The 23215-nt window shown below is 44.9% G+C and overlaps 1 protein-coding gene across 2 annotated transcripts in view; it reads right to left on the reverse strand.

Annotated features, from left to right (window-relative positions):
- LNPK (lunapark, ER junction formation factor) overlaps positions 1 to 23215 on the reverse strand; it is a 478990-nt gene that overhangs the window by 355884 nt on the left and 99891 nt on the right. For both annotated transcript variants that reach the window (XM_069225395.1, XM_069225396.1), the window contains exon 3: positions 16346 to 16387. In XM_069225395.1, the coding sequence (XP_069081496.1) occupies positions 16346 to 16387 (42 nt within the window). The remainder of the gene's footprint in view (positions 1 to 16345; positions 16388 to 23215) is intronic.

A 23215-nucleotide genomic window follows, 5' to 3' on the forward strand; every position in this document is an offset into this window, starting at 1 on the left:
AGTGTCAACAAACTACAAATGGGGAAAAGCCTAAGAAACAATCGTCGACGGCAGAGTCAAGAAACACACTTTCAATGAGATGGTCCAAGATCTTTGCATATGCTAACCCAGCGCTGCGCCCCCCCCCCCCCCCCCCCCCCCGCAATCCTTTACTCCCAAGGACACTCAGGAATATGAAAAGAGAACCATGCCAAATCTTTCTCATAGCTCCAAAACAGCACAGGCAGTTCTGGTAGACAGAATTTCTTCTATCGGAACAACCACACAACCAAATAACATCCATTCCGACATTACTAACAATTAACAAGGGCCAGATACTCCACCCCAATCGGACTTCTCTGCATTTGTCGGCCTGGCTCCTGAGTTCGATCAACTTGAAAATTGAGAGATTCCATGGATTGTAAATAAATTCTCACTGAAGCTAGAGTGGACTCCATTAACAAAACCTATAAACTCAAGTGAAAACGTTTGTGTTTGGTGCCAAAAGAAAGGTTCGGCCGTTCTCTTCAACCCCAGAATAGATCTTGCCATCTTTCTTACAAACAGCAAAATCTGGCCTTGCACATTTATCCATAAAGGTCCAACTAGCAGCAATATATAGCTTTAGGAGACCTGACAAGTCATCTTCACTTTGGTCGGCAAGGATCATTAAACAGTTCCTCAAGGGACTGTTTCGAGTCTTTCCACCTGTAAAGGAACCTCCTCCTGCGTTGCATCTAAATATCGTTTTAAGCCAGCTATTGAAAGCCCTGTTTGAACCAGTCCACAAAGCAGACTTAAACTGTCTCACTTGGAAGACAGTGTTGCTTCTAGCTCAAGAGTTGGCAAGATGGAAGCATTCACCATAAAAGAGCCTTTCGTCAAATTCAAAAAGGACAGTGTCCTACTGAGAACTAACCCCAAATTCTTACCCAAAATACCTTTGGATTTTCATCTTAACGAGCCCATTGTTTTAAGGACATTTTTTCCAAACCATCAAACAATGGCAGAAAGATCTTGCACACCTTGGACACTAAAAAGGTACATTAAATTTTATTTACACAGAGCAAAACAGTTTTGTAAATCAGGCCAGTTCTTCGTGGCCTATGGAAGAAAAATAAATAAATAAATAAATAAATAAATAAAAAAGGGATTTCCAGCTTCCAAACCAACTATTGCTGGATTGCCAAACCGGATTGTAACCGCCATTCAATTCTGCCCCCTAAAGCAGGAAAGCCGTTGACGCAGAGTTAAGGAACCTTCAACAAGATCAGTTTCTACACCCAAGACTCTGTTGGCATGGCGATCCTGCAAATATGCAGAGCAGCAACATGGTCCAGCAGACACACGTTCACAAGCATTCCTGTCAGGATGCTGCTGACAAAAGTGATGTGACTGTAGGACAAGCTGTATTAGGCCATCTATTTCAATAAGGTAAACCAATACTCCCTCATGCTGTCCCACCAACTGCTTCATCTCAGCAATGTTATTTACATATGCTAACTGCTAACTATTCTGATTCAAGCATGTGAATGTATGAAAGATCCAATACCAGAGAAGAAAATAAGTTACTTTCCTGTAACCGTTGTTCTCCAGTATTTATATCTTTCATAGATTCACATGCGACCCACCCTCCTCTCTATAGAGGCTCCCCTTATTTCTCTTTACTTCTACCTAACACTTGTGCTGAAAAATCTGAGACTGGACCCTTTGTGGAAAGGGCTCTAAAGGGTGTGTAGCCAGATTGGCTGGATTGTACCCTGTTTTCTAGGTTACCATGGGACTCCCACTTCAACGACACGGAATGATTTAAGCATGTTTATCTATGAAAAATACCAAACGCATATATGTGCTATGAATCAACCATACACTGAGTCCCGACATGTTTCAGCCTAGGTGGGTGCCCAGAGGTTCATAGGCTTTCATAAGGGTTGTAAAGGATCCCCAGCTATATAAAAGGTTATATACTCATACACTGGACTTACAGTACACCAACATTTTACTACCTTAGTTACAAAGGTGGAAGTGTAGGACCTAAGAAAAATATAAAATGTATGACATGCTACGTAATACGTGTACTGCTGAAAGCAAAAATCATTGCAGAATAATTTGTGACAGCAAGTCACAACAAAACATTGAATATGAGAAAAGCGGTGAACATACTTTCACATATTCACACTAACTAGGGGAGTTTAAGTCCTGAAGGTTAGGCGGAAAAGGACACCCACAATAGTCACACACCAGTTATGGGGTTAGAGAGCATTAATGTTTACATATCTGAGTGAGCATACACTACCCATGTAATTTTGCACATAACCAAAAAGATGAACTCATACATGGGTAGCAGGGTTATGGCCCCACACAATGAGATCAAACACCCATTGCTTTGAGTATTAGGATGGAAAATACCAGAGTATTCATTAGAGGTTGTGGGAAGCAACAGTCTACATACTGTAATTACATTCATGCTGTAAATTGGTTTAAAAAAAAAGTATTCATTTGTTCATATGTTTATGAGCACACAGATATGCTTTCAAACATTTATATAAATGACCGTAAGTAATAATTGCTATTATCATCAGATTGCTGCAAGATAAACATGATCTCTATACGGTCCAAGACTAATATATTCATCATAGTACAGGCCACTTTGGTAACAAGAAGTGACCAAGTCTGGCCTTTAACATCTACCATAGATTGTGGGCATCAACATTTGAATGTCTGACGTAACATCTGTTTGCTTGTTAACAAGAGAAAAAACGAATGTTTACAAATTTACAGCATTATTTTAGTTAATGTTTGTCGACAATCTGTTAGCAATATATACTCTAGCATTTCCACTGCACCACCCATGACAACAGGTGTTTTATCACATTGTGTGGAGCCATAATCCCACTATCATGCGAGCATGTGAGATACCTTTGGTTCTACACTAAATGGCATGTTATAGTAGTGTCCAATCCTTGTAATATGTATACCAACATTAAAGCGTGACTACAAAGGTTGTCCCCTTATGCCATACCCTCAAGGATTTAAACTCCCTTAGTTAGCATCAGTTATACGTGCAAGTGTATTCTCTGCTTTTCATGTATAGTGTTGTTTTAGTGTCTTACAGTCAAACTATTCTGCAACAATTTATACTTTCAGTAGCACACAAATAGTACAAGTTCAAGCTTCAATATAACACTTATTCCCCACCGCAAGGTAACTTTGAACATTTTGTCACACCCCAGCAGCTCTTATTAAGAACTCCCTCGAAGGGAGGTAGAGTCCACCCTGAGAATAACTTCTTATAAGGGTGGAGTGAGGCCAACTATGATTAAATAGGTCACTAATGTAGACGATGTCTTCTCATCCATAAAACATGTTTAGCAGATAATTTGGCTGTTGTGGTCACAAATGTTGAATCATCGCATTAATTGTGGTTTAATATGCTGTGTAAGGAAGGCAGGTTCATCAACCGCTGGCGTTTTGAGACATGCCTTTTGTCTATTCACTGGTGGGCATAAAGCTTTTGTCCAAGTGCCCTAAAGGGTTATCAGTAAGTGCTTCATTAAATGGTAAAGGTTCAGAGGAAGATGGAGATCCATAACTTCAGTTGCCTTTCTAATAACCACGGTGAAGGAAGAAGACTCTTCTGAAGAACTTGAGGGGAGGAGAGTGTAGGGAGGAGCAGGGATAGAGCTGGTCAGACACCCTCCCTGTGCCAGCTGGCATCCTGCCCACTGGCCTCTTGCAGGTCCATATAGAAAGCATCATAATTTTATTGTGGTGAGAAAGCATTCACACCATCATTGTCATCACCAAGTGCAGGTTAGCTCTGATCAGAGTGCAACCCAAAGAGTTGGAGTATTGGAGGGTGGCCTCTAGGCAAAAGTACTGTTTTGTCCGAGTAGTTAAGAATGTGGGCTGGGCACGTAAGAACAGTCTGTGCGCTGCTTCATTAGACGTTGAAACAGATTTGGCTCAGAGTAGTACAGAATTGCGGGCTTGTCATCCTTCTCTGGCATTGGTGTCCATGTGGCAGGAACTCTCATGGATCATGGCAGCGGGTGTGGGTTGGCTTCAGAGTTAGAGCTGAAAGGAATAGGGCTGACCCGCTGGCGGTACCCTGACAGAGGCTCAAAGGTGAGCCAAAGGAAACCAGTAAGCTGCGAAGATGCATAACATGGCATCCTTTAGTGCCTCAATTTGGTGTACCATCATCAACAGATTCGGAAACACAGGGTGAATAAGAATTGTCTGCAGAATCGAGTACTTGGCACAGGGCCAAGAGCAAGACCACAAGGCACCGACATCTTAGCCACTTCTCAGAAGGTGAGTTGCAAGGCTGGGACAAGGCCATTTGGACTTCTGCATTTCACTCCAATTTTTCGGGTGAGTCCAAATTGATGAAAAAAGTGAAGATCGGTCGCGTGAATTACCCCAAGAAGGCATACAGGTCAGGGTTCCTGGACTTTAAGGGGAAGCAGCCTTAAAGTGATTTCCATCAATGTTTGCGGACTTCTTCAGGGCACACTCCCAACATGACTGAGTCATGGCCAAAACCTAGACATATGAGGCACATCGAGGGGATCAGTCGTGGACATTTGTTTCTGAAAGTCAGTACTTTTAGGAGGTGACATTTCATTTGCAGACTGGACACACTTCTGAAGAGGAGCTAGTTCCGTAACTGCATAAAAACCTGTAAAAATAAAGGAACAGACATCAGTATACATGGGTGACACTTCCACATGGCACCAGCGTCCCTTCCAGAGCAGGACTGAGTTGACACAGAGCCACACTACACTGCCACCAGACATACAGTAGCAATGCTGAGAAAAATCTCTGGATCCTGGTTGTTGCCTAGGGGTATACTTAAAATGAAGAAACTGTGGTTCGAAGTATCTACCAGAAGTTCCTTCCCAATCTTTTCTGACTAAGGTGAGTGGGCCACACAATGTGGCCCCAAGCAGAAGTTAAAAGGCACTGAATCAGACTTCTTTCTGTGGTACTTCTTAGTAGGCAAATAAGAGACGACATGAGAAGATCCCCTCTTCATCCAGTGGTTTTCTGAACCAATTCCCATCGCCCTCTTTAAGATCGCCTTTCACCAACCCATTGGTCTCCTGCTGTATGTCATGAAGAGGTACAGCTTCTACAGAAGCTGCATTCAATTGGCCTCTATAGTGTCAAGACAGAGTCTAACCTATCCTAGGTCTTTTTATGCCCAAATGTCCACCTAAGTTCACCTCATTGGGTAGTGACAACAGGAGCTCCTGAGCATTTTGTCACTAAAGCTGCTAAAGGGGAACTTGAATAACTAGGTACAAGCACCAGTAATTTGAAAAGAAAAGAAAAAAAAAAAAAATCTAGCCTCTAACTAAACGATAGTTTCATTTCTTTGTGAGATACTTGGTTGGCCAATTAAGACACTCATTAAAGTATTACCAGTTCCTAATTCATGTCAAATGGGGAAAAATTAATATCACTTCTCAGAAAATAGGTCCCTCAGTTAAGGTCTAGGACTGTGGTTCCAAATTAACACAATAGTTTGGTGCTACTCAAGTCTCTGCACTTTCATTTGAGCAGCCAAACAGGTAGTTGAATAATGAACATTTCTAGTATAGACAAGCGAAAGACAAAAGTCAAGTACATGTGCTTATGGCCAGGTAATTATAATCGCCAATGCACTGAATGGAATAATAAGTTTACAAAAAGCCACAATATTAGAAAAGTGGTGTGTTATATATATATATATATATATATATATATATAGGTTGCTACTAGCTTTCCACTGCAGCTAACAGGATAACACCGATGCGTGCTACTGTCAGAAAAAAAAAAAATACACGGTTACTGTGGAAACTGTTGTTATTTTGTTAGAGGAAATTGCGCCAAACCAATGGAACTTACATAGCCAAGGCCATGCCCAATATTCTGGCACCCAAAAACGAAATACCCCTAGCTACAGAAAAAAAATGGGTAGTGTTGGGACGAAAATATCCCTTGCATGGTTAAAAAAAGAAAAAAAAAGAAAAATAAAATAAAATAAAAAAGCGTCTGTTCCAATGACCCGAGTGCCTCACTGCATACGATATCCTGACTTATTTTCCCCTCTGGTGTCTTGTTAATCTACCATATGCACAGAGATCTAAATTGGTTGTCTGGTAATGAGACTCCAGGGCCTGCCCTATGACCTCTGGGGGCAACCAAGTGTGTCCCCATAGTGGGCAATGAACTCCTGTCCGTACCCTGGATACATGACCGACTTTAGCAGCGTACCACGTTTTGTAAAACATTAGTGTGACCGGACCTTTTTCTCGCTGCCAGGGATAGGGTGGTCTTCTGACCCCTCTCACATAAGGTTTTGCTATTATACAAAACCCAACACCTTGCTCTGATTGCGTAGCACATATATGGCAGAAGAAGTAGTCTGTGCATTCAAGTCTTAGAACTGGGACTAGTGGACACATTTTGGACGCCCCTGGTTTAGAATGGCACAAGATGGAGGATGAGTCAAGCTTTCCCTCAAAGTGGAAGCATATTTTCCGCATTCCTTTGAGAGGTTATTGGCACAGCTTACATTTAAGTTGAGCCTCTGCCATGAGGGTAGAAAGTGGTATGCTCCTGCCATGCTGATACGAATGCCAACAAGGTAAAAACAATGGGGCTTAGCTTGCATAGGTGCTAAACACTGAATGTGTGCCAAAAAGTCTGCTACGCTTGCTAGGACTTTTCACTAGGAGACAGTAAACCGAACCTGTGGAATTCACATGTGAGAGAAATTAATCCATCTGCACCTGTACCTAATCCTAATCTTGGTCTAAAAACCATAGTGTGAAGTGCGAATTTGGGATACTGGGAAGACAAAGGGACGGAGTGGGTGTAGCATCTCACTGTATCACAAAAAGGCTTTCATCTCCAAGAAGCATTGGACTGCTCGAACTTGCCAACCTGAGAGTCAAGAATAGAATGGGTAGCACTTAGCCCAATTTCCAAAGAATTAGGACGTACTACAGAATACTATTGGCAACCTGTCTCAACTACAACAGTTAGGTCCAGCAACCCATGTCTTCTCCGTGTTCCACTGAATCAGGGTCTGAAATGTGGCTTGCAAATGTCAACTATAGGTTTCGATTCCAGAATAGCTTTCTTTCTAGGAGTAATCTGGTTTCTATTTTGTAGGGCACTCCATCTACCAACTTTGTATGGTTTGCAGTTTTCTAATCATCACTCAACTACCAGCGATACTTAGACACAATGGCCCCTTGATTCTCAAACAGCCAGTAATACCAGCTCCATCGGAAATTATAAAGCTTCACACACAGATTTCAGGTGTGGGGAAAAAAAAGAAAAAAAAAAAAAATCTTCAGTGAAAGTCGTAGGAAAATTAGAATTACAGGAAGTGGGTGTTTTTTGGGACAGATTCCCAATTACAGATGCCCTGGTAATTCCTTAATGGATCCTCAGGGTCCAATTCATAGTGGGTCAGGATTTCCTGACCAGAGTTATCAAGATCCCCAGTATCGGTAACACCAGACGGTTTTCGGGGCCAGTGGTAACAAGCCTAAGTGCATCACCATGGAGATGTCAAGTAGCGGACACATGCAAGTGTTTTTGTGAGAATGCAAAGCATTTTCTTTACCAGGGAATTCCTCTGAAAACATTGATGTACAGGTCATGCTATGGGTAAAGCCTGGCAGACACCAAAAAGGAGGAAGCCAGTAAGAAGCACTAATTTGTAATGCTTTGTAGCCTTGAAGAGGCATTGGCTCATGACCGGCACTTAGGAAAAGAGGCAGAAAACAAAAGTGGAGGCATAGTGTAAACATTGAGGGAATTTTCCATTAATTTTGTTTCAAGAGAACATCTGAAGAAGGCCAATTTATAGAGAACAGAGACTTCGTTTTTGGCAACAGAGAAATATCACGCATCTGCACCACAAACTCCTATAAGTATTAATTTCTTGATGTGCTGGCGGAGTTAAGGCACAATTTAAATAAGTGCAACTTACCCATTATCAACTTCAGCGTGCGTTTAATAATTTAGCATGTTGGTATATTCTCCGTATGCAAAGAACACGTGGTTAGCCCCATGCTCGTCATCAGCTAGGAAACTTTCTTGCGGGCTGCCTCAGGGCTCCTTGTTGAGCCCTACGTTATTTAACATCTAAGTCCCACCTCCCCCGGCCAAATTTGGCCTTATTATTTAATTTGAGGATCGCTCCTTATGTCAGTCGACTCTTCCTCCTCCACTACAGTGGAGGGGTTTAAAAACCCAATTACTGCAAAGTGGAAGATAGGCAGAAACCCAGCTGTTGTGCAAAGCAGAAATACACAGATTCTTCAGTTTGGTATTCTGGATATGGAATGGCTGTTTAACTGGTGACCAAGATGCCCCCACCCCCAGACCTGCCTCAGTAACTAGAAACCTGAGGGTAAAATCTAAGGATAAACTATTTCTCTCAAATTACTTCTGTTGCCGCCATCTGTTTCACCATGAGATTCCTAAGCACATTTTTGGATCTACTTCCAATAAAGAGGTTCACACCCTAATCACATCATTACTAGATTACCTTGGGGAAGCAGGGCTTGACCTCGACCAAGAACGATGCATCCGCTACAGCTCTGCTAGCTCAGCTTTCGGTAGTCCCTCATCCTACTCCGACTTAAGTAACCACCTGGGGGTACAGGGCCTGCATTCCTGTGGCCTGGAGAGGCCTGGTGTCACACAGACACCTTGGAAGGAGTCTCACTGGCCGATCCACATCTTGGGCCTGCTGCTCTACTCCTTTCACAGAAGCTTAACTGATACTGCACTGCAGACTTACTTTAGCCATGACGCCGCCAACCACCCCAGCAAAAGAAGTGCAGCTCAATCAGCTTGGGCCTGCACCTTCACTGCAACAGAAGACTACGTAGAGGGCGCAGTGGCTCCCTCTCCATTGGCCCGGTTTCTTGAAGGGCACGCTTGAGGCAGCCAGTGTTGGTTCCGCTGGTTCTGCAGCGCGAGTCCAGGCCCTGACCTGGCCTCCCATCTCCGCTGGTCGGCCCGTACTTATGCAGGCCCCTCACCTGGAGCCTTCCCCTATAGCTTCTACAGTAGAGGGTCCACCAAGGCCCTCCTGGTGCTACTGAATAGACGCCGCAGCACACTTCTAGCACCTGGAGAAGATCCGGAAACAAAACAATGACACACTGCTGACAGCTGCTCTCAGCATCAGCCGGGGCCCACCTCTGGGTTGGCTCCCCCACCTGAAGACCTCTCTTCAGTCCTACCACCAGTGAGTCCCAGGTGCTCACAGAGCAAGCCTTGCCAAGTATTCTGATTTAGCACCAGATTCCAGGAGAGCCATTGAAAGGGGTGAGTGTGGCTCAATTCCAGAAACACCTCTCTTGACTTCCACTATACCCACCTGGTGGTGGTGGAGCCCTCCCCCGCCCCACAACTCCTCAACACATGTGGCCTCCCATTGCTTGTGAAGTGGCGGCTTACTAAGTTCTCTACTCCCCCACCCCACCCCCCCCTTTAACCAGACTGCAGCCCAGGTCAGCATCCCACCAGCTACGTTTTTCGGAGGCAGTGCGTTCTAAAACCCATACCACATGGACTTTTCACCCTGCTTTGGGCACCCGCCCAGTGAGTGGAGGACATGGATGTTCTTCTGAAGGGAGTAAAGGCCATTGGGAGTAAAGGCCTTTAGGACTACTCGCACGGCCATGAATGATAAAATGATGTACCTCACTGCAGAGGTGACGTAACTGTGGGCAGAGGTTACCATGTTCCATTCCATACACACAAACTAGATGCCCAGGTGGCCCATTTGGACACTCAGTACGACTCCTTGGCAGACTTGGCCAAGGACATACTTTCTTCTCAATAAGGTCCCAGACATGGAAGTTATGTACTACATAGATCATATCCGTGTTCTTGGGGTTCCAGAGAGCAGAGGAAGATCATATGCTGACTTTTTTAGGGACTCATCACCAAAACTGCTGGATATCCACTTCGCAGAACCCTTAGAGTTTCAAAGGGCACACAAGGTCCATTCTCTTCAGCATGCAATGGCTCCCCTCTCCCCATCATTGTTTGTCTTCTGTGCCATCAGCATGACCATGTTGTTCTCTAGGCAGTGAGATGGACACCAGTCCTACTGCTTTGAGGGTCACTGTATCTCCTTCATGAACGATTACTCGCAAACCGCCTCTACTCAACGTTAAGTTCATGGCACTGCCTTGCCTCCACCACTTGGACCTAAAGTAGGAACTCTTCAATCCAGCACACATGAAGGACTCAGTGGATGGAAAAACTCAACTCATCCCTGAAACTGATGAGCTGAAGGCCTTTCTGGATGTTTTTGAGGACTCCAGAATGCATGCCGATCCCTCGGCAGATATGCCATTAGACAAGGTGGCTCGGGAGCACTCCCACCCGCAACACTGCCACCGCCACCACTACCACCACCACCACCACCACCACCACCACCACTCCCTGGCCTTAGTTTACCAGGAGTCTGGCCGCAGGGCTTTAACTGGGTCATTGAGGCCGTGATTGGGGGCTGGCATAGGAGTAAGTCTCGCTCTCCACACAGCAGCACTGCCCCCCCCCCCCATCCCTGCCAACCTGATTCTCCCCCCACCCCTGACATCTCCATGGGTGCCCCTTCTGCTACTCTTCCCGCTTTCCCCGGTTGATGAGGGACGTCCTTTTTCTCACCCATGTGGGACGGCCCTACTACACAGCGATATGAATATTTTTGTCTTATTTCTTCACTGGTGCTTGTTATATCACCCAAGCCTGGGTCTCGGGCATTGCCAGTGCCTTGGCCTCGGCAGCCATGGACCCTCCCCCTCAGAGTTCCATGAGCTCCCTTTGTGAACCTGTTAAGTCACTGATCTAGAGTGCTGCGCCCTATGGGGGGGGTGTGGGGTTTCCAGGGGCTCTCTGCTTCTTCCTGTGCCTCCTCTCCCAACACTCCCGTTATTGCTTTCTACTCCCCATCAGTCACCACAGCTGTCCACATCCTGCACCCCCACATCTATGTCAACATCAACTCTTACCTGGGGAGGCCACGGGACTCACTGAGTTATCTGACACGGGTCCTAGATCCAGAATCTAAAAAGTTTTGTCCTGCACACCACCACCCCTTTCTTATTCCACTCCCAGTTTCCTCTACTGTGCTCGGTCTTCTCTACTTGTGTAGTCCAAAAACCTCATTCCTTACACTCACCACACCTGAGAGCAAAGACTACTTGTTCCCATTTCCTTTACAACCAAATGCATAGACCCCTCATGATTACCTCACTGAACGTCAATGGCCTTTCACATTTTATCAAGTGGAAGAAAGTCCTCCACCATCTGAGCTCAGTGGGCTTGCTCAAGAAACATCTGACGCCAGCCGAGTCCCTGAAACTGAAGTAGGAATGGGTGGGCATGGTGATCAATAGCAGCTGCATCTCAACGGTGGTTGCTCCAACCTCTCCCATTTACAACTGCTCCGAGAAATGTGGAGGGACTATCCTCATACAATAAAATCTCCCCTCTAAACACCTTAAATCCTGGGTGAATGCTGAGGGGTGGTGGGTTATTACTAAGTTACACTTCCCTGATTAGACACCGATTGTAGGCTCAGTCTATGTGCCCAATTAAGACAAATAGTTCACTGCCTCCCTCTTGCACCCTCGTGTCCCTCGGCCGTATTCTGCTGCTACTAGGGAGCGACTGGAATTTGGCCCCAAACCTTTTCCTGGATCGAACAGGATGGCTGGACACTGGCAGCTGGCATGTATTACAGCATGGTCTGCCTGGACCTGCTTCTCAGATATATTCTCCACCCCCCCCCCTGCACTTCCAGCAGAGGATGCACATGTTTGCCTACTGTCAGTTGGTGCACAAAGATTCCCTCCGAAAAAAATATCCGCTCCTGCATATAGGACAGTCATGGCTCAGTGGATTCCCATTGGATGCTCTGAGCAGCTGCAAAACCTAGCCAGAGGGGGTACAATGATGAAGGACTTGGCAGCTGCGAAGCTCTGGATGTACAGTTCACTGAGGGAGGCAGTGTTGACTCTCCACTGCCAGTACATGGAATCCCCCACAGATGTTCACTGCAAGGCTTTCAAACTTGGTAAGACGTGCCACAATGCATTTTACAAAGCTGCCGCGGAAAAGTTGCTAGTCAGTCTACTGTGGGGTAAATACAATCAAGGCGAGAATTACTTGCAGCCCAGCTGCATCAATAAGATATGTGAATCACACCATGCTTTCCCAGGCCTCCGGAACAAAAGTAGAACTCTCCTGACCTGTCCTCAAGATATTGTCAAGAGATTTGTAGCTACTAGTCTGCACTCCACCAATTGGAGTTCAACCCCTCCTTGGCACGGATTGATGCCTTTCTCCAGCCCCTTCACTTGCCTTCCCTTATGGAAGAGGGTCGAGCTCTAGTGGAGGGAGAATTAACAGAGGAGGAGGAGGAGGCGGCAGGAGAGGAAGAGGAGGTTGCATAAGCCATACCCTCACTCCCCACCTGCAAGAGTTTTATAAGGTACGTAAGCTCCTCCTGACCCATACCTATAAGTAGGCCATTGCCGAGCAATCTCTAGGCTTGGTCTCCAACATGGCCATCATCATGGTCATTCCCAAGGAAGGCAAGAACTCAATTGAGTGTGCCAACTACCGTCCAATCTCTGATTAATGTGGACCTGAAAATATTGGCCAATATCTTAGCCACCTGCTGGGAGGGTGATCCCGGAGATGAAACACCCCTAGCAGGTTGGTTTCGGCCTGGGCCATTCCTCTTGGGACCATCTTCCTATTCTCACACACATCCTCCGGCACATGAGAGATGACTGAAAAGCGATTGGCACTCAATGCTGAAAAGGCATTTGAGGGGGAAGTGGCCATATCTTTAGAGTCATGTCACATATCGGCCTTGGTGAAGATTATTTCTAAAGTTCACCTCCTTTACAACATTCCTTCTTCTCCTACACACACCCACACCTACACACACCCACACCTACACACACACACACACACCTACCTACACACACACACCTACCTACCTACACACACACACCTACCTACACACACACACACCTACCTACACACACACACACACACACCTACCTACACACACACACACACACACACCTACCTACCTACACACACACACACACCTACCTACACACACACACACACCTACCTACACACACACACACACCCCTACACACACCCCTACACACACACCCCTACACACACACCCCTACACACACACCCCTACACACACACCCCTACACACACACCCCTACACACACACCCCTACACACACACCCCTACACACACACCCCTACACACACACCCCTACACACACACACACACGCCACCCAATATAGGGGCTTTGTGTCTAAAAGCTTCCCAATCCACCACCAAGGCCGTCCCCTCTCTGTTCCTCCTACCAACAGAACCAGTAAGGAGTATCTCCGTGAGCTGAAGTGAAGGTGCTTCTCCATGCCGATGAAATTCTCCTCCTCCTTTCTTCGCCAGCCTCCTCTTTGACTTCCGGCATGTCCATCATTGACCATTATTTCGCCATATAGGTATAGAAAACTAATTGGACCAAAAACAGAGCCCTTCTCCTGTCTTCAGGTACCATCAGAGGCTGCCTACGTTCCAATGACATACAACTGGTGCCCCAGGGGCTGAAGTACCTAGGCATCGAAGATAAATATAAGACTCCACCAGATGGTGGAGACAACCTCCTACCCTTTTGAGGCTGGTTCAAGCAGGACTTCCTCAAATGGCAACACCTGAATCCTCCTTGTGGCGCCAGGTCTAAACTGTTATGACTGCAGCCCTTAGATACAACTATATTTTTGGTAGGTTGCCCTTGCCACTATCCTGGGCACTTTTGCTAAGAGGTAGATTATCGGGTCCTACATCTGGAGCAGCAAATGTCCCAGAAAGCTACTAGCATGTGGGCTGAGACCTTACTGGGTTCTGTAGCATATTTCTTCCTACTACCTAGACTTCCAGTTCTCCCAGATGGCACTCCATCTTGGCGACCCTGGAACGGTACCACTCTGGGTCAGCATGGAGTCTCACCTTGCTGGATCCACGTGCCTGAAACTACTGTGCTGCCTTCTGTAGTCATTCCCCTCCTGGCAAAAACTTGATTTTGATGTCTATGGTGGCGGCATGAAAATGACCCTTTGGCTGATTGGGGTAGACCCTTTCCTACACCTCCTGGGCTATGGTACTCAAACTGTTCCTATTGCTCAGTCAGGACCACACCCAGGTTGACTTCTGGTAACAGTCAGCTCTCCCACTGCCTCCGGTCTGTCCTTAATAGTTCCCCCAGTAGAGCTCCCAACCTCCCTACTCAAAGATTTACATCTTGGGGTGGCTATAGGCGGCTAGTCTCTGTACTGTATGGAGTACACACTGGAGAAGCCCACTCGAAACCTAGGACGTCCGTGACACACTCAGTGGCATGCCATCCAGGGTAGGGGATAGATTCCGGCAGACTGGGCAGAACTTCTCCATTCTCATGAGAGGCCTCCTGGAGTCCTGTTCCATATTCCTGGACTTCAAGATATTGCACGATTTATATTAGTCTCCAAAAAAGCTGTACCAAGCAACTCTGCTGCGCCACAGTAACTGCTGGAGGTGCCTGGGAAACTCATGCGACCAGGTGCACATCCTTTGAGACTGCATGGACCTGCAGTACTACTGGGGAGCAGTGTGGGTGGGCCTCTGGCAGTTCCATACCCCAGTTTATTCATCCTTATGAGCACCTTGCCCTTCTGGACTCTGCAGACACCCCTGACATGAAAATTCATACTGACTGATGGATGGCCATCACCATAGCAAAAATGTGTCTCCTCCACCACTGGCTTCAACACACCCTCACCACCTAAGCAGAACTCCCTAGAGTGGGCCTGCATGAGCAATTCACATATAAATTAAGTGAAACTGGACATCTTTGACAGGGTATGGGCCGTCTTTTTGGAGTCAGCAGACGTTCTAGTCGAGGCCTGCTATTCCAGGATTCCTCTATACTGTCCCCCACCACCAATACTTTAACCTTTGGCTATGCACCCAACTGCCAGCATGTGCCACATTACCCCGTCCATACCCAGTCCTGTACCCTTCTCCCACCACGCCTTCTCTGAAGCGAGTGCCTGCCCTGCCCCCTACACCTTCACCCTTACGATAACCAAAGGGCCCTTCCTGCTCCACCACTGGAGCATTCAGACAGCCTTCCAGTGCCCATTACTGCAGTTTTTACAGCTGTCCGCATCCTGCCAGGCTACAGCAAGGATCTCTCCTTCCCTATTCCTGCAAATCCTCCCCCCCCCCCACTTATTTACCACTCCTCTCCACACATCCACCTCCCCTCCCCTCCTCTCCCCCCCCATTTTATTCCAATTATTGAGAGTTATGGTATTTTTGCTTGGCTGACAGTTGGTTCCTCATACACACCGCCCCTCCACCCCCATGTTTTGTCTGGGTCTAGAAGCTCAGTGCCGAATTTATCCAGACTCACTGCCCACAGTGCACAGTCGTGCCTATGGGGCCTTATTTTGCGCTGGTGCCCCAGGCCGCTCCATTTATCTATAAGAATTGGTTTCTTGTTTTACCAGCTAGTACTGCTGGGATTCTGTTTGACAGCCTGGTTGAGATGTTTGTGTAATGTTTTATTCCTTGAAAATGTAACGGATGGTTGGAAAAAAAAAATTGATATCGCTAATTGTCTTTATCTAGTCTCCCAGAAAAGGTAACAACAACATGGCTCAAAATGCGGTTGTCTACCTGGTTTTAGACATTTGAGGGAGGATACATACCACTCACCATTTGCAGGAGCTTCACTGGCTCCCAGTCAAAAAGAGGATTCTTTCCCAGTACTCACTATCTTACATTAAGGTTTAGACCAGCAGGATCATAAGTATTTGATTAAGAGAATTGAGCAACATCTTCCATCCAGACCTTTACACTCCACTTCTGCCATGGTCACCATTCCAAGTTTGGCTATTCACCATGTGGAGGCAGGTCCTTCGTAGCGGTAGGTGAATGGAATCCGCTTCTGCTTTCGCTCCGCTCCATCTCTCATGAGCTGGCTTTTCGCAAAGTGTTACCCTTTACCGGTCCTCTTGACCTGGAGCTACAGTGCCAGGAAGCTCCTTGGAATTCAAATTTAATTTATCAAATTTAACCATTCAGGCTGCTTTTGCATTATTTCTTTATAGGGTTCACTTGTTCTGGCGTTAGGAAGAATCAATACGGAACATATTTTACAATTTGAATTAAGATTAATACCATAGTGGTCTTTAATATAAACAAAATTAGAAAAAAAATAAGAAAAAAAAATCAAAAAAAAAAATCATACCTTTTCCATACTTTCCAGAACTTCGACAGTAGACGGTTTGGCCTGTGAAGGTAAGAAAGCGGTTTAACATGGATTACAATTACACTTACGAATACTGTGAAATGCGTATGAAGACTATGTAAAAAGAATGTGAGGTAGACTAATATGACGATTGTATCGGGCGCGAATCCACCTGCCTTTTTCCAGCAACATACCAATTCAGGAAAACGGCCCATGAATTCCTACGATCACAAATTAATAGTACTCAAACAAGTCCCAAGTAAAGTACCAAACTAAACTATCTATGAAACCTCAAGCAAAGACAGCAACGTCAAGTTTAAACTCCATCAAAAGGAGATCGGTTTTTCGGAAAAACCTTGCCCGGAAAGGTCAACTGCAAGAGAAAGAAAATAGCGTTCATGCCAAACCTAGAGGTAGGCAAGCCGAGATTGTTTAATTCACTCAGAGCAACGTTAAAAAAAAAAAAACGGAAATTATAAAGAAAGTCACTGTGCTTCCCAAACAAACAAACGGAATTATGTAACTTCAGATAAGAGTTCAACTTTCTAGAGCAGGGCCCTAGATGTGCAAGCTGAAAAATACAAGCCAGCCTACATTTCGCAGGGACTGTGTTTTACCCAGCAGACTTCCGGCTGCTTCCATTGGTAAACGTTGTGCAAACACCATTACTTTAAAACAGAAAATGTGGCAAGGTGATACTTCGACACATACACAGATCATCAATACAGGCATTAAAGTACACAAACATAATTAGACCGTAAATACTGATGTACACCGGTACATGGGTAACCATCATTGGACACACTAACGGACTCACAAATATGGGTGAATATACTACTTGATAGATCTTGGTGCAAACTTTGATACAATGACGTCGAGAATCGATGGATAAAGGAACATATTGAATTCGTAGTGTTGACAGTAACTTTGTTATGTTGCTTTTAGGGGGTTTAACCTTTTGAACTACTGAGCCCTATACTTTCACCGGACCTCTTCCTTTCGGAGCCTTTTTTGTGATGTGTGGGGGAAGTTCGGGAATAAGCATTTATATTTTTTCCACTAAAAGCATCTAGGCCATATTTACACCCCTTAGTTCCCCCAAAACACCCACCTCCCGGTACCCTCACGTGTTGGCGGATCTAAAGGAACCTATGGTTTGTGAATTTCACAGGCGGTAACCCAAACAAATAAAACATAAAAACATGTTTGGATATTCTAGCAGCGAGGGGGTGGGGTATCATCCTCCTACCCGTTTTGAGGAACAGGCAGAGTTGTTTTAAAACTTTTTTGCTTTTTATCTTAGGTGATAGATTTGAAATAATGAAAGCAAGATAAAAAGTATTGAAATAGATTGGCTTTTCATCCATTTTTTTTGCAGTGATGGCCAATCTATAAAAGTAATAATAATATACAATTACATCAATTAGACTGTTTGGTAACAGGGATATATAGGGTTTGCTGGTTATCCAAAAAGGAGGAACTATCAAGAGACAACCGAGCTGCAGTGTTTCGACTTCATTAATTTGGTAAAATCTACAGAATGGAAGTTGTGTATGAAGGAAATCTTTACTTTTTTTTTTAAATGCCCCCAATGAACCGAGTTTAGAAACAGTGGTTATTTCTACAACTCTGAATTTGGTTTACCCCATTCCATCATGCGATTCAGAAGGCCTTTTGCAAAATGTATTCTTTCTTCCACAGAGCCTTACAGTTGGAAGCCAAAAATGGAGAGAACTTAAATTGATAACAAATCAAAAAGCTTTATTGGACTATACAGCCTTAAAAAGCACAGACATTTTACAGTATACAAAATACATAAAAGTAAAAAATAATGGGCAATAAAAATTATTTAAGGACTAAAATGTATTCAGATTCAAGATAAAAACTGGTAGTTGAAGGAATAAAGTTAAATCGTTAACAGTACAATAAACACATTACAGAGGGCCGGCTCAGAGATTGGGGGAGAGGGAGTGCAAGCACGTACCCACCAACAGGTCCCCCTTTACTGCCTGAGCCTCCACAAGTACATCAAGAGCTGAGAAACAACAAAATACAATAGTTTTCTTAGATCACTTCTTAAGATTATGAACGATGCTCCAATATCACCAAGTTCCAGGTTACGACATACCAGAAGGATCACTTCCTTCTGTATGCTTCATAAACTGGACAGAAGAATACATGCTCAACGGTTTACTCTACCTGGCGACGAGAGACAAGACCCATCTGATTCATTAGGGTCACACTTTCATTTTGTTATCTTAAAGTTCAAACATCTATAAAAGCACCATTAGAAACCGTTTAGCAATACTTTCTGAACCCCAATGACTTCTGAGGGAGTGGACCAAAGATTCTCATACCCAGTTTGGAGCAGTTAGTGACCTGAAAAACCGAAGCCAAGTGATCTTATGGGTCCTTGCTGCCCCACAACATCCTCCAAGCCCCTTTCCTTACGACAAAGGAACCAATTAAAGTCGCCAATATTATAAGGGTTTAAGACCACTTTGTCAACAACAGATCTAAGGCAGAGGTACTGACAGGGTGATTAAGGTTTCACATAAAATGGTCTGTGCTGGAATCTGTGTCATGCAACGCTGTTCCGGCATCCGAATCAGAATGGGGCTGGCATCGGCAGCATCAGCAATTTACAAATATTTTCTAGGAGTAGCATTTCCTGGTCTACTTCTGTTAAGTCTTGCGAATTCATGAAATACTTAAATCTGCACTAATGCAAAGACATATTTTGTGACTTTAACTGGGTCCCTAATTAGGTCTGGCGTTAGCCAAGACCTTTTATTTTTATTAAAAGTCTATCTCTCTCTAGCCATCTACTGGCTGGCTTCACTGAGTGATAGCAATCTGTTCTTTTGCAAGCAGCATATAGGCATACAAAGTAGTTTTGCTCAGTGCCAGGAACTACTGTAGCAATGTGTGCTTTTTGAGACCAAAAAATATGTTTGCTTTTGCCAATGTTTGTTACAATGGTGAGGACCCAGCAGCTCCCACAGCAATATAGTTTTACAAAAGCGATGTCAAACCAAGACATGCACTAACAAACCAAAAGACTGACCACCAATGGCAGAGCCATTGGCTTTGCCAATGCTTGTTTATTGGCATGTTTCCCATAATTATTTTGAAACTGGTCACACTGATTCTTCCTTATGAATATTTTTGGAAGTACCAGCATGCATCAAACCATTTTACTGAATGATGCTTCAAAGAAATGGTACCTGAAATTTCACAGGAATGTAGCAAAACCTTTTTTTTTTTTTTTTCCTACTTGTATTTTTTGGTGAACATTTTATTTTAAAAGCAAAGAATCAACAATCTTCAAGCTTCTGCAAAAATTTGCATCTAAATCAGAGAGCCTTCTGGGAGAATATATGTAGCTTCATATTGTTAAACTTTGCAAACGTGTGTACACATTTTTTTTTTTTTACTGGAATCGATGTCAGTAGTGTAGTCAGAGCTTACAACATGTATTTAGAACGCTCACCCTAGTGAATGTTTTGCATTTATGAACCAGAAATACAAGTTCAAACAGCATTAACATATGGACACAAATATTACCTCAAATGCAAACAATTCCCTTCCCTGGTCCATAATGTGGTACTTTAATCTGGCAGTCAAAGGGTTTGTGCTGCAGGGTGTTGGGTCTACTTTTCTCCAGAACAAAAACATGAAAACCTGTTGTCCTTGACCCCCCAACAATACGTCCTGGGCGTCGGGCTATAGGAATTCAAGACCCCTGTAGCCACCACCCCCCCAATGCGTCTGGGACTGCTGCAGCTGCCCACCATGCTGGGGAGGACTTACTGCCCCGCTGTCCCCATGTCATGATGCTCATCTGGACCACTGAGGGGGATCGGGCCCATTGTCATGCGTGTGCAGACACTTGCCCCTCATGACTTAAGTACGTGATTTCCCCGTGCAGGCTTGGGTGGACTGTCTGAGGACAGACTACTGGACACTGCGACCCAAGGCAGGGTCCCACCTATTGTGAAACATGGGGCAGAGGTTGGGGGGTGTCTGACATCTGCCTGGCACAAGGCTGTGTCGTTTGCCTGGGAGTGGAGAGCTCCACCGTTCTCTCCAGGGAGGGAACCCTGGATGATCTGGGTCATCCTATTCCTCCGCTCACTGTGAATCTCCCTCCTGCTGTTTGACCTCTTCCCACACTTTGGACACTACACTGGTGCCTAGCTGCTCGTGCTGCTGCATATCTCACAGCAACAGGCCTTTGTGCAAATTGCTCCTGCTACCGCCCAAAGTGTGACCATGGGAAAAGACAAGCATACTCTACACCACTCCTTTCAGTCCTGGATTGATCAATATACCACAGGTCATGGGATAGTGAATGGGTCACAGAGGATAAGGCGTTGCCCACTGAAGGAGACCTGGCTAAGATCCTGCAGACCATTCATGCTTCTCAAACTGCTGTCTGAACCAAAATCATCAAGGTCCACGTAGATGTAGAGCTCCTTTGTCCGGGTCTGCAGAACGCTACTGGTAGAATCACTGACACTGAGGGGCCTATTTCCATTGTGGAGGATGAGATGTCCAACTTGAAGGTGAAAGTCTTGCCTCCTCGCCCAGACATTTGAGCTACACCATCACGCAGAGGACGCAGAAAATCGTTCAAGGCACAACAACCTCAGATTTGTGGGGTTTCCGGAGAGTACGGAGTAGACCCAGCCCGTCAAGTTCTTTGAGCAATGGATTAAATCCTAAATGCTGTTGGACAAACTGCCCCTGGTACGCTGGGGAATGAGCACACAGGGCCCTCATGCCTAGGCAGCCTTGTGGAGCGCCACTGGCCAAGGTTGCTTGCATCCTTAATTTTATGGACAGAGACTATCCTGTGGGAGGCTCGGTCCCGATCGTACTTGAGGCACCAGGAACCAAGGATCCTAATCTTCCCAGACTATACCAAGGAAATGTAGACAAAATGGCACTCGCATGCAGCAGACCAACAAAAGCTCAAGGCCCTTGACTTATCAACATGCACCTGTTCCCTGCACGTCTCAAAGGTGATCTACACCAATAAGACGCATTGTTTTGGAACCCCAGAGACGACTTGGGGTTGGCTCACCTCCGCTCTCTGGAACGGTGGCCAGCTCAGGCTCTATCCAGAAGCAACAGATCTGGACCCTTTCCTGCCAAGGACGTCGCAACACACAAACTAGCTTGCCCTCCCTGAGCTCTGACACATCGTTGCCACAGACGCTAGCCTCTGATCCGCTGCCGTACGATGGAGTGGCCTCTCAGGTTTGGCCCTGGAGGAGGACATTTCCTCTCTAAACTTGAAGTATTAGACTTCAATTCTAAACAAGAAATATTGGTCACCATGGACCCAGAGTCCCTATATACGAACATTCCCCAACAACAGGCACTTCATTGCGTTGAGGCTTTTTGCAGACCTGGGTTCAGATCCCTTACGTGCGTTCATTTTAGAATGTCCTAAGATTGTTCTATTTAACAACTATTTTGAATTTAATGGAACAGTTTACCAACAAATTAAGGGAGTCAGTATGGGCGTTGCCTGCGCTCCCAGTGTAGCAAATTTATGTTGGAGCATTTGAGAAGAGACATCTATATTGAGATCACTCTGTTTTTTTAAAACATCCATCTATGGTGTAGATACATAGATGACGTCTTTTTATCTGGAGAGGAGAACAGGAACTGAATGAGTTCTTTCTATGGTTCAACCTCTGCGATAACAATTTGAAATTTACTATCAAGTGGGATTATAATCAGGTAGAGCTTTTAGATGTCTTTATTAAACATCTTGATGGACGCCTTCTAGTGTCCCTGTTTACCAAACCAATGGCACGAAACACTCTTCTACATTATGATAGTTTCCACCCCAGGAGTCAAAGACAAGCCATTCCTTTCTCCCAGTTCTTGCGTTTGAGAAGGAAAAGCACAGAGATGAAAGATTTTGTTAAACATGCAAATGTCCTTTCCCACAAACTGCGGCAGAGAGGATACCCCACAAAAGGGATCAAAGATTTGCTGAAAAGAGCGGAATACTATAATCGCGAATCACTTTTCCAGGGTAAGAAACATACTAACAATGACAGGCTGGCATGTGTTATCCATCACTCTAGTTTAAATGATAGAATTCGAAAGATCATTAATTCAGAGTGGCATATCTTGAACACCAGTGAAGACTGTACATCTAGAGAAACCTTTATTTGCTTTTAAGAGAAACAAAAACTTGTGCACCTTTGATAACGTATCTTGCTGTTTTTGTTTTGTGTACTTTTCTATTCCATTACTAGTGCTTTAGATAACTAAACTATTCCCTCGTAAAATGGCCACCATGTTTCTCTGGATTACTGCAGCTTAGCAAGAGGGACTTGTCCCTTGTCTAGTTCTACATTTTCCGGCAATTACCTGGCGTTTTAATAACGTGTTGTGATGCTGCATCTCACGGAGATTGCAAGCCGGTACGCTCAAACAGATGATCTTATTTCATTTTCTAAAAGACATTTGAAGGTATGTTTTAGTTTTATAGGTTCAAATGACCTTGGAAATGCGTTTTTTTAACCTCATCGTAACGTGCCTGCCCACGTTTACTTTTCTGAAAAACTATTCTCCTTACAGTTTTGGTGCTTTGGCCCTCGGAGTTTCTAGCAATGCAGTAGTATATTCTGTGTTTCTCCTACTACCATCAGGTAAACGTGTAATCTCTCTACGTGCGACACTTCTCTAATCTATTTGCATGTATGGGCTGAAGGTCTCTGCTTTTTCTAGGCACATCACATGGCCCGATATAGTCCTCTGTATTATACACTATATCTGCACTGTGGTCTTGTGATTGGTCCCCACATTCACCCAAATTGCCCTCCCCAATATGGGAACAGATGC

The sequence above is a fragment of the Pleurodeles waltl genome, chromosome 3_1, assembly GCF_031143425.1.
Source record: "Pleurodeles waltl isolate 20211129_DDA chromosome 3_1, aPleWal1.hap1.20221129, whole genome shotgun sequence".
Classification (NCBI taxonomy): Eukaryota; Metazoa; Chordata; class Amphibia; order Caudata; family Salamandridae; genus Pleurodeles; species Pleurodeles waltl.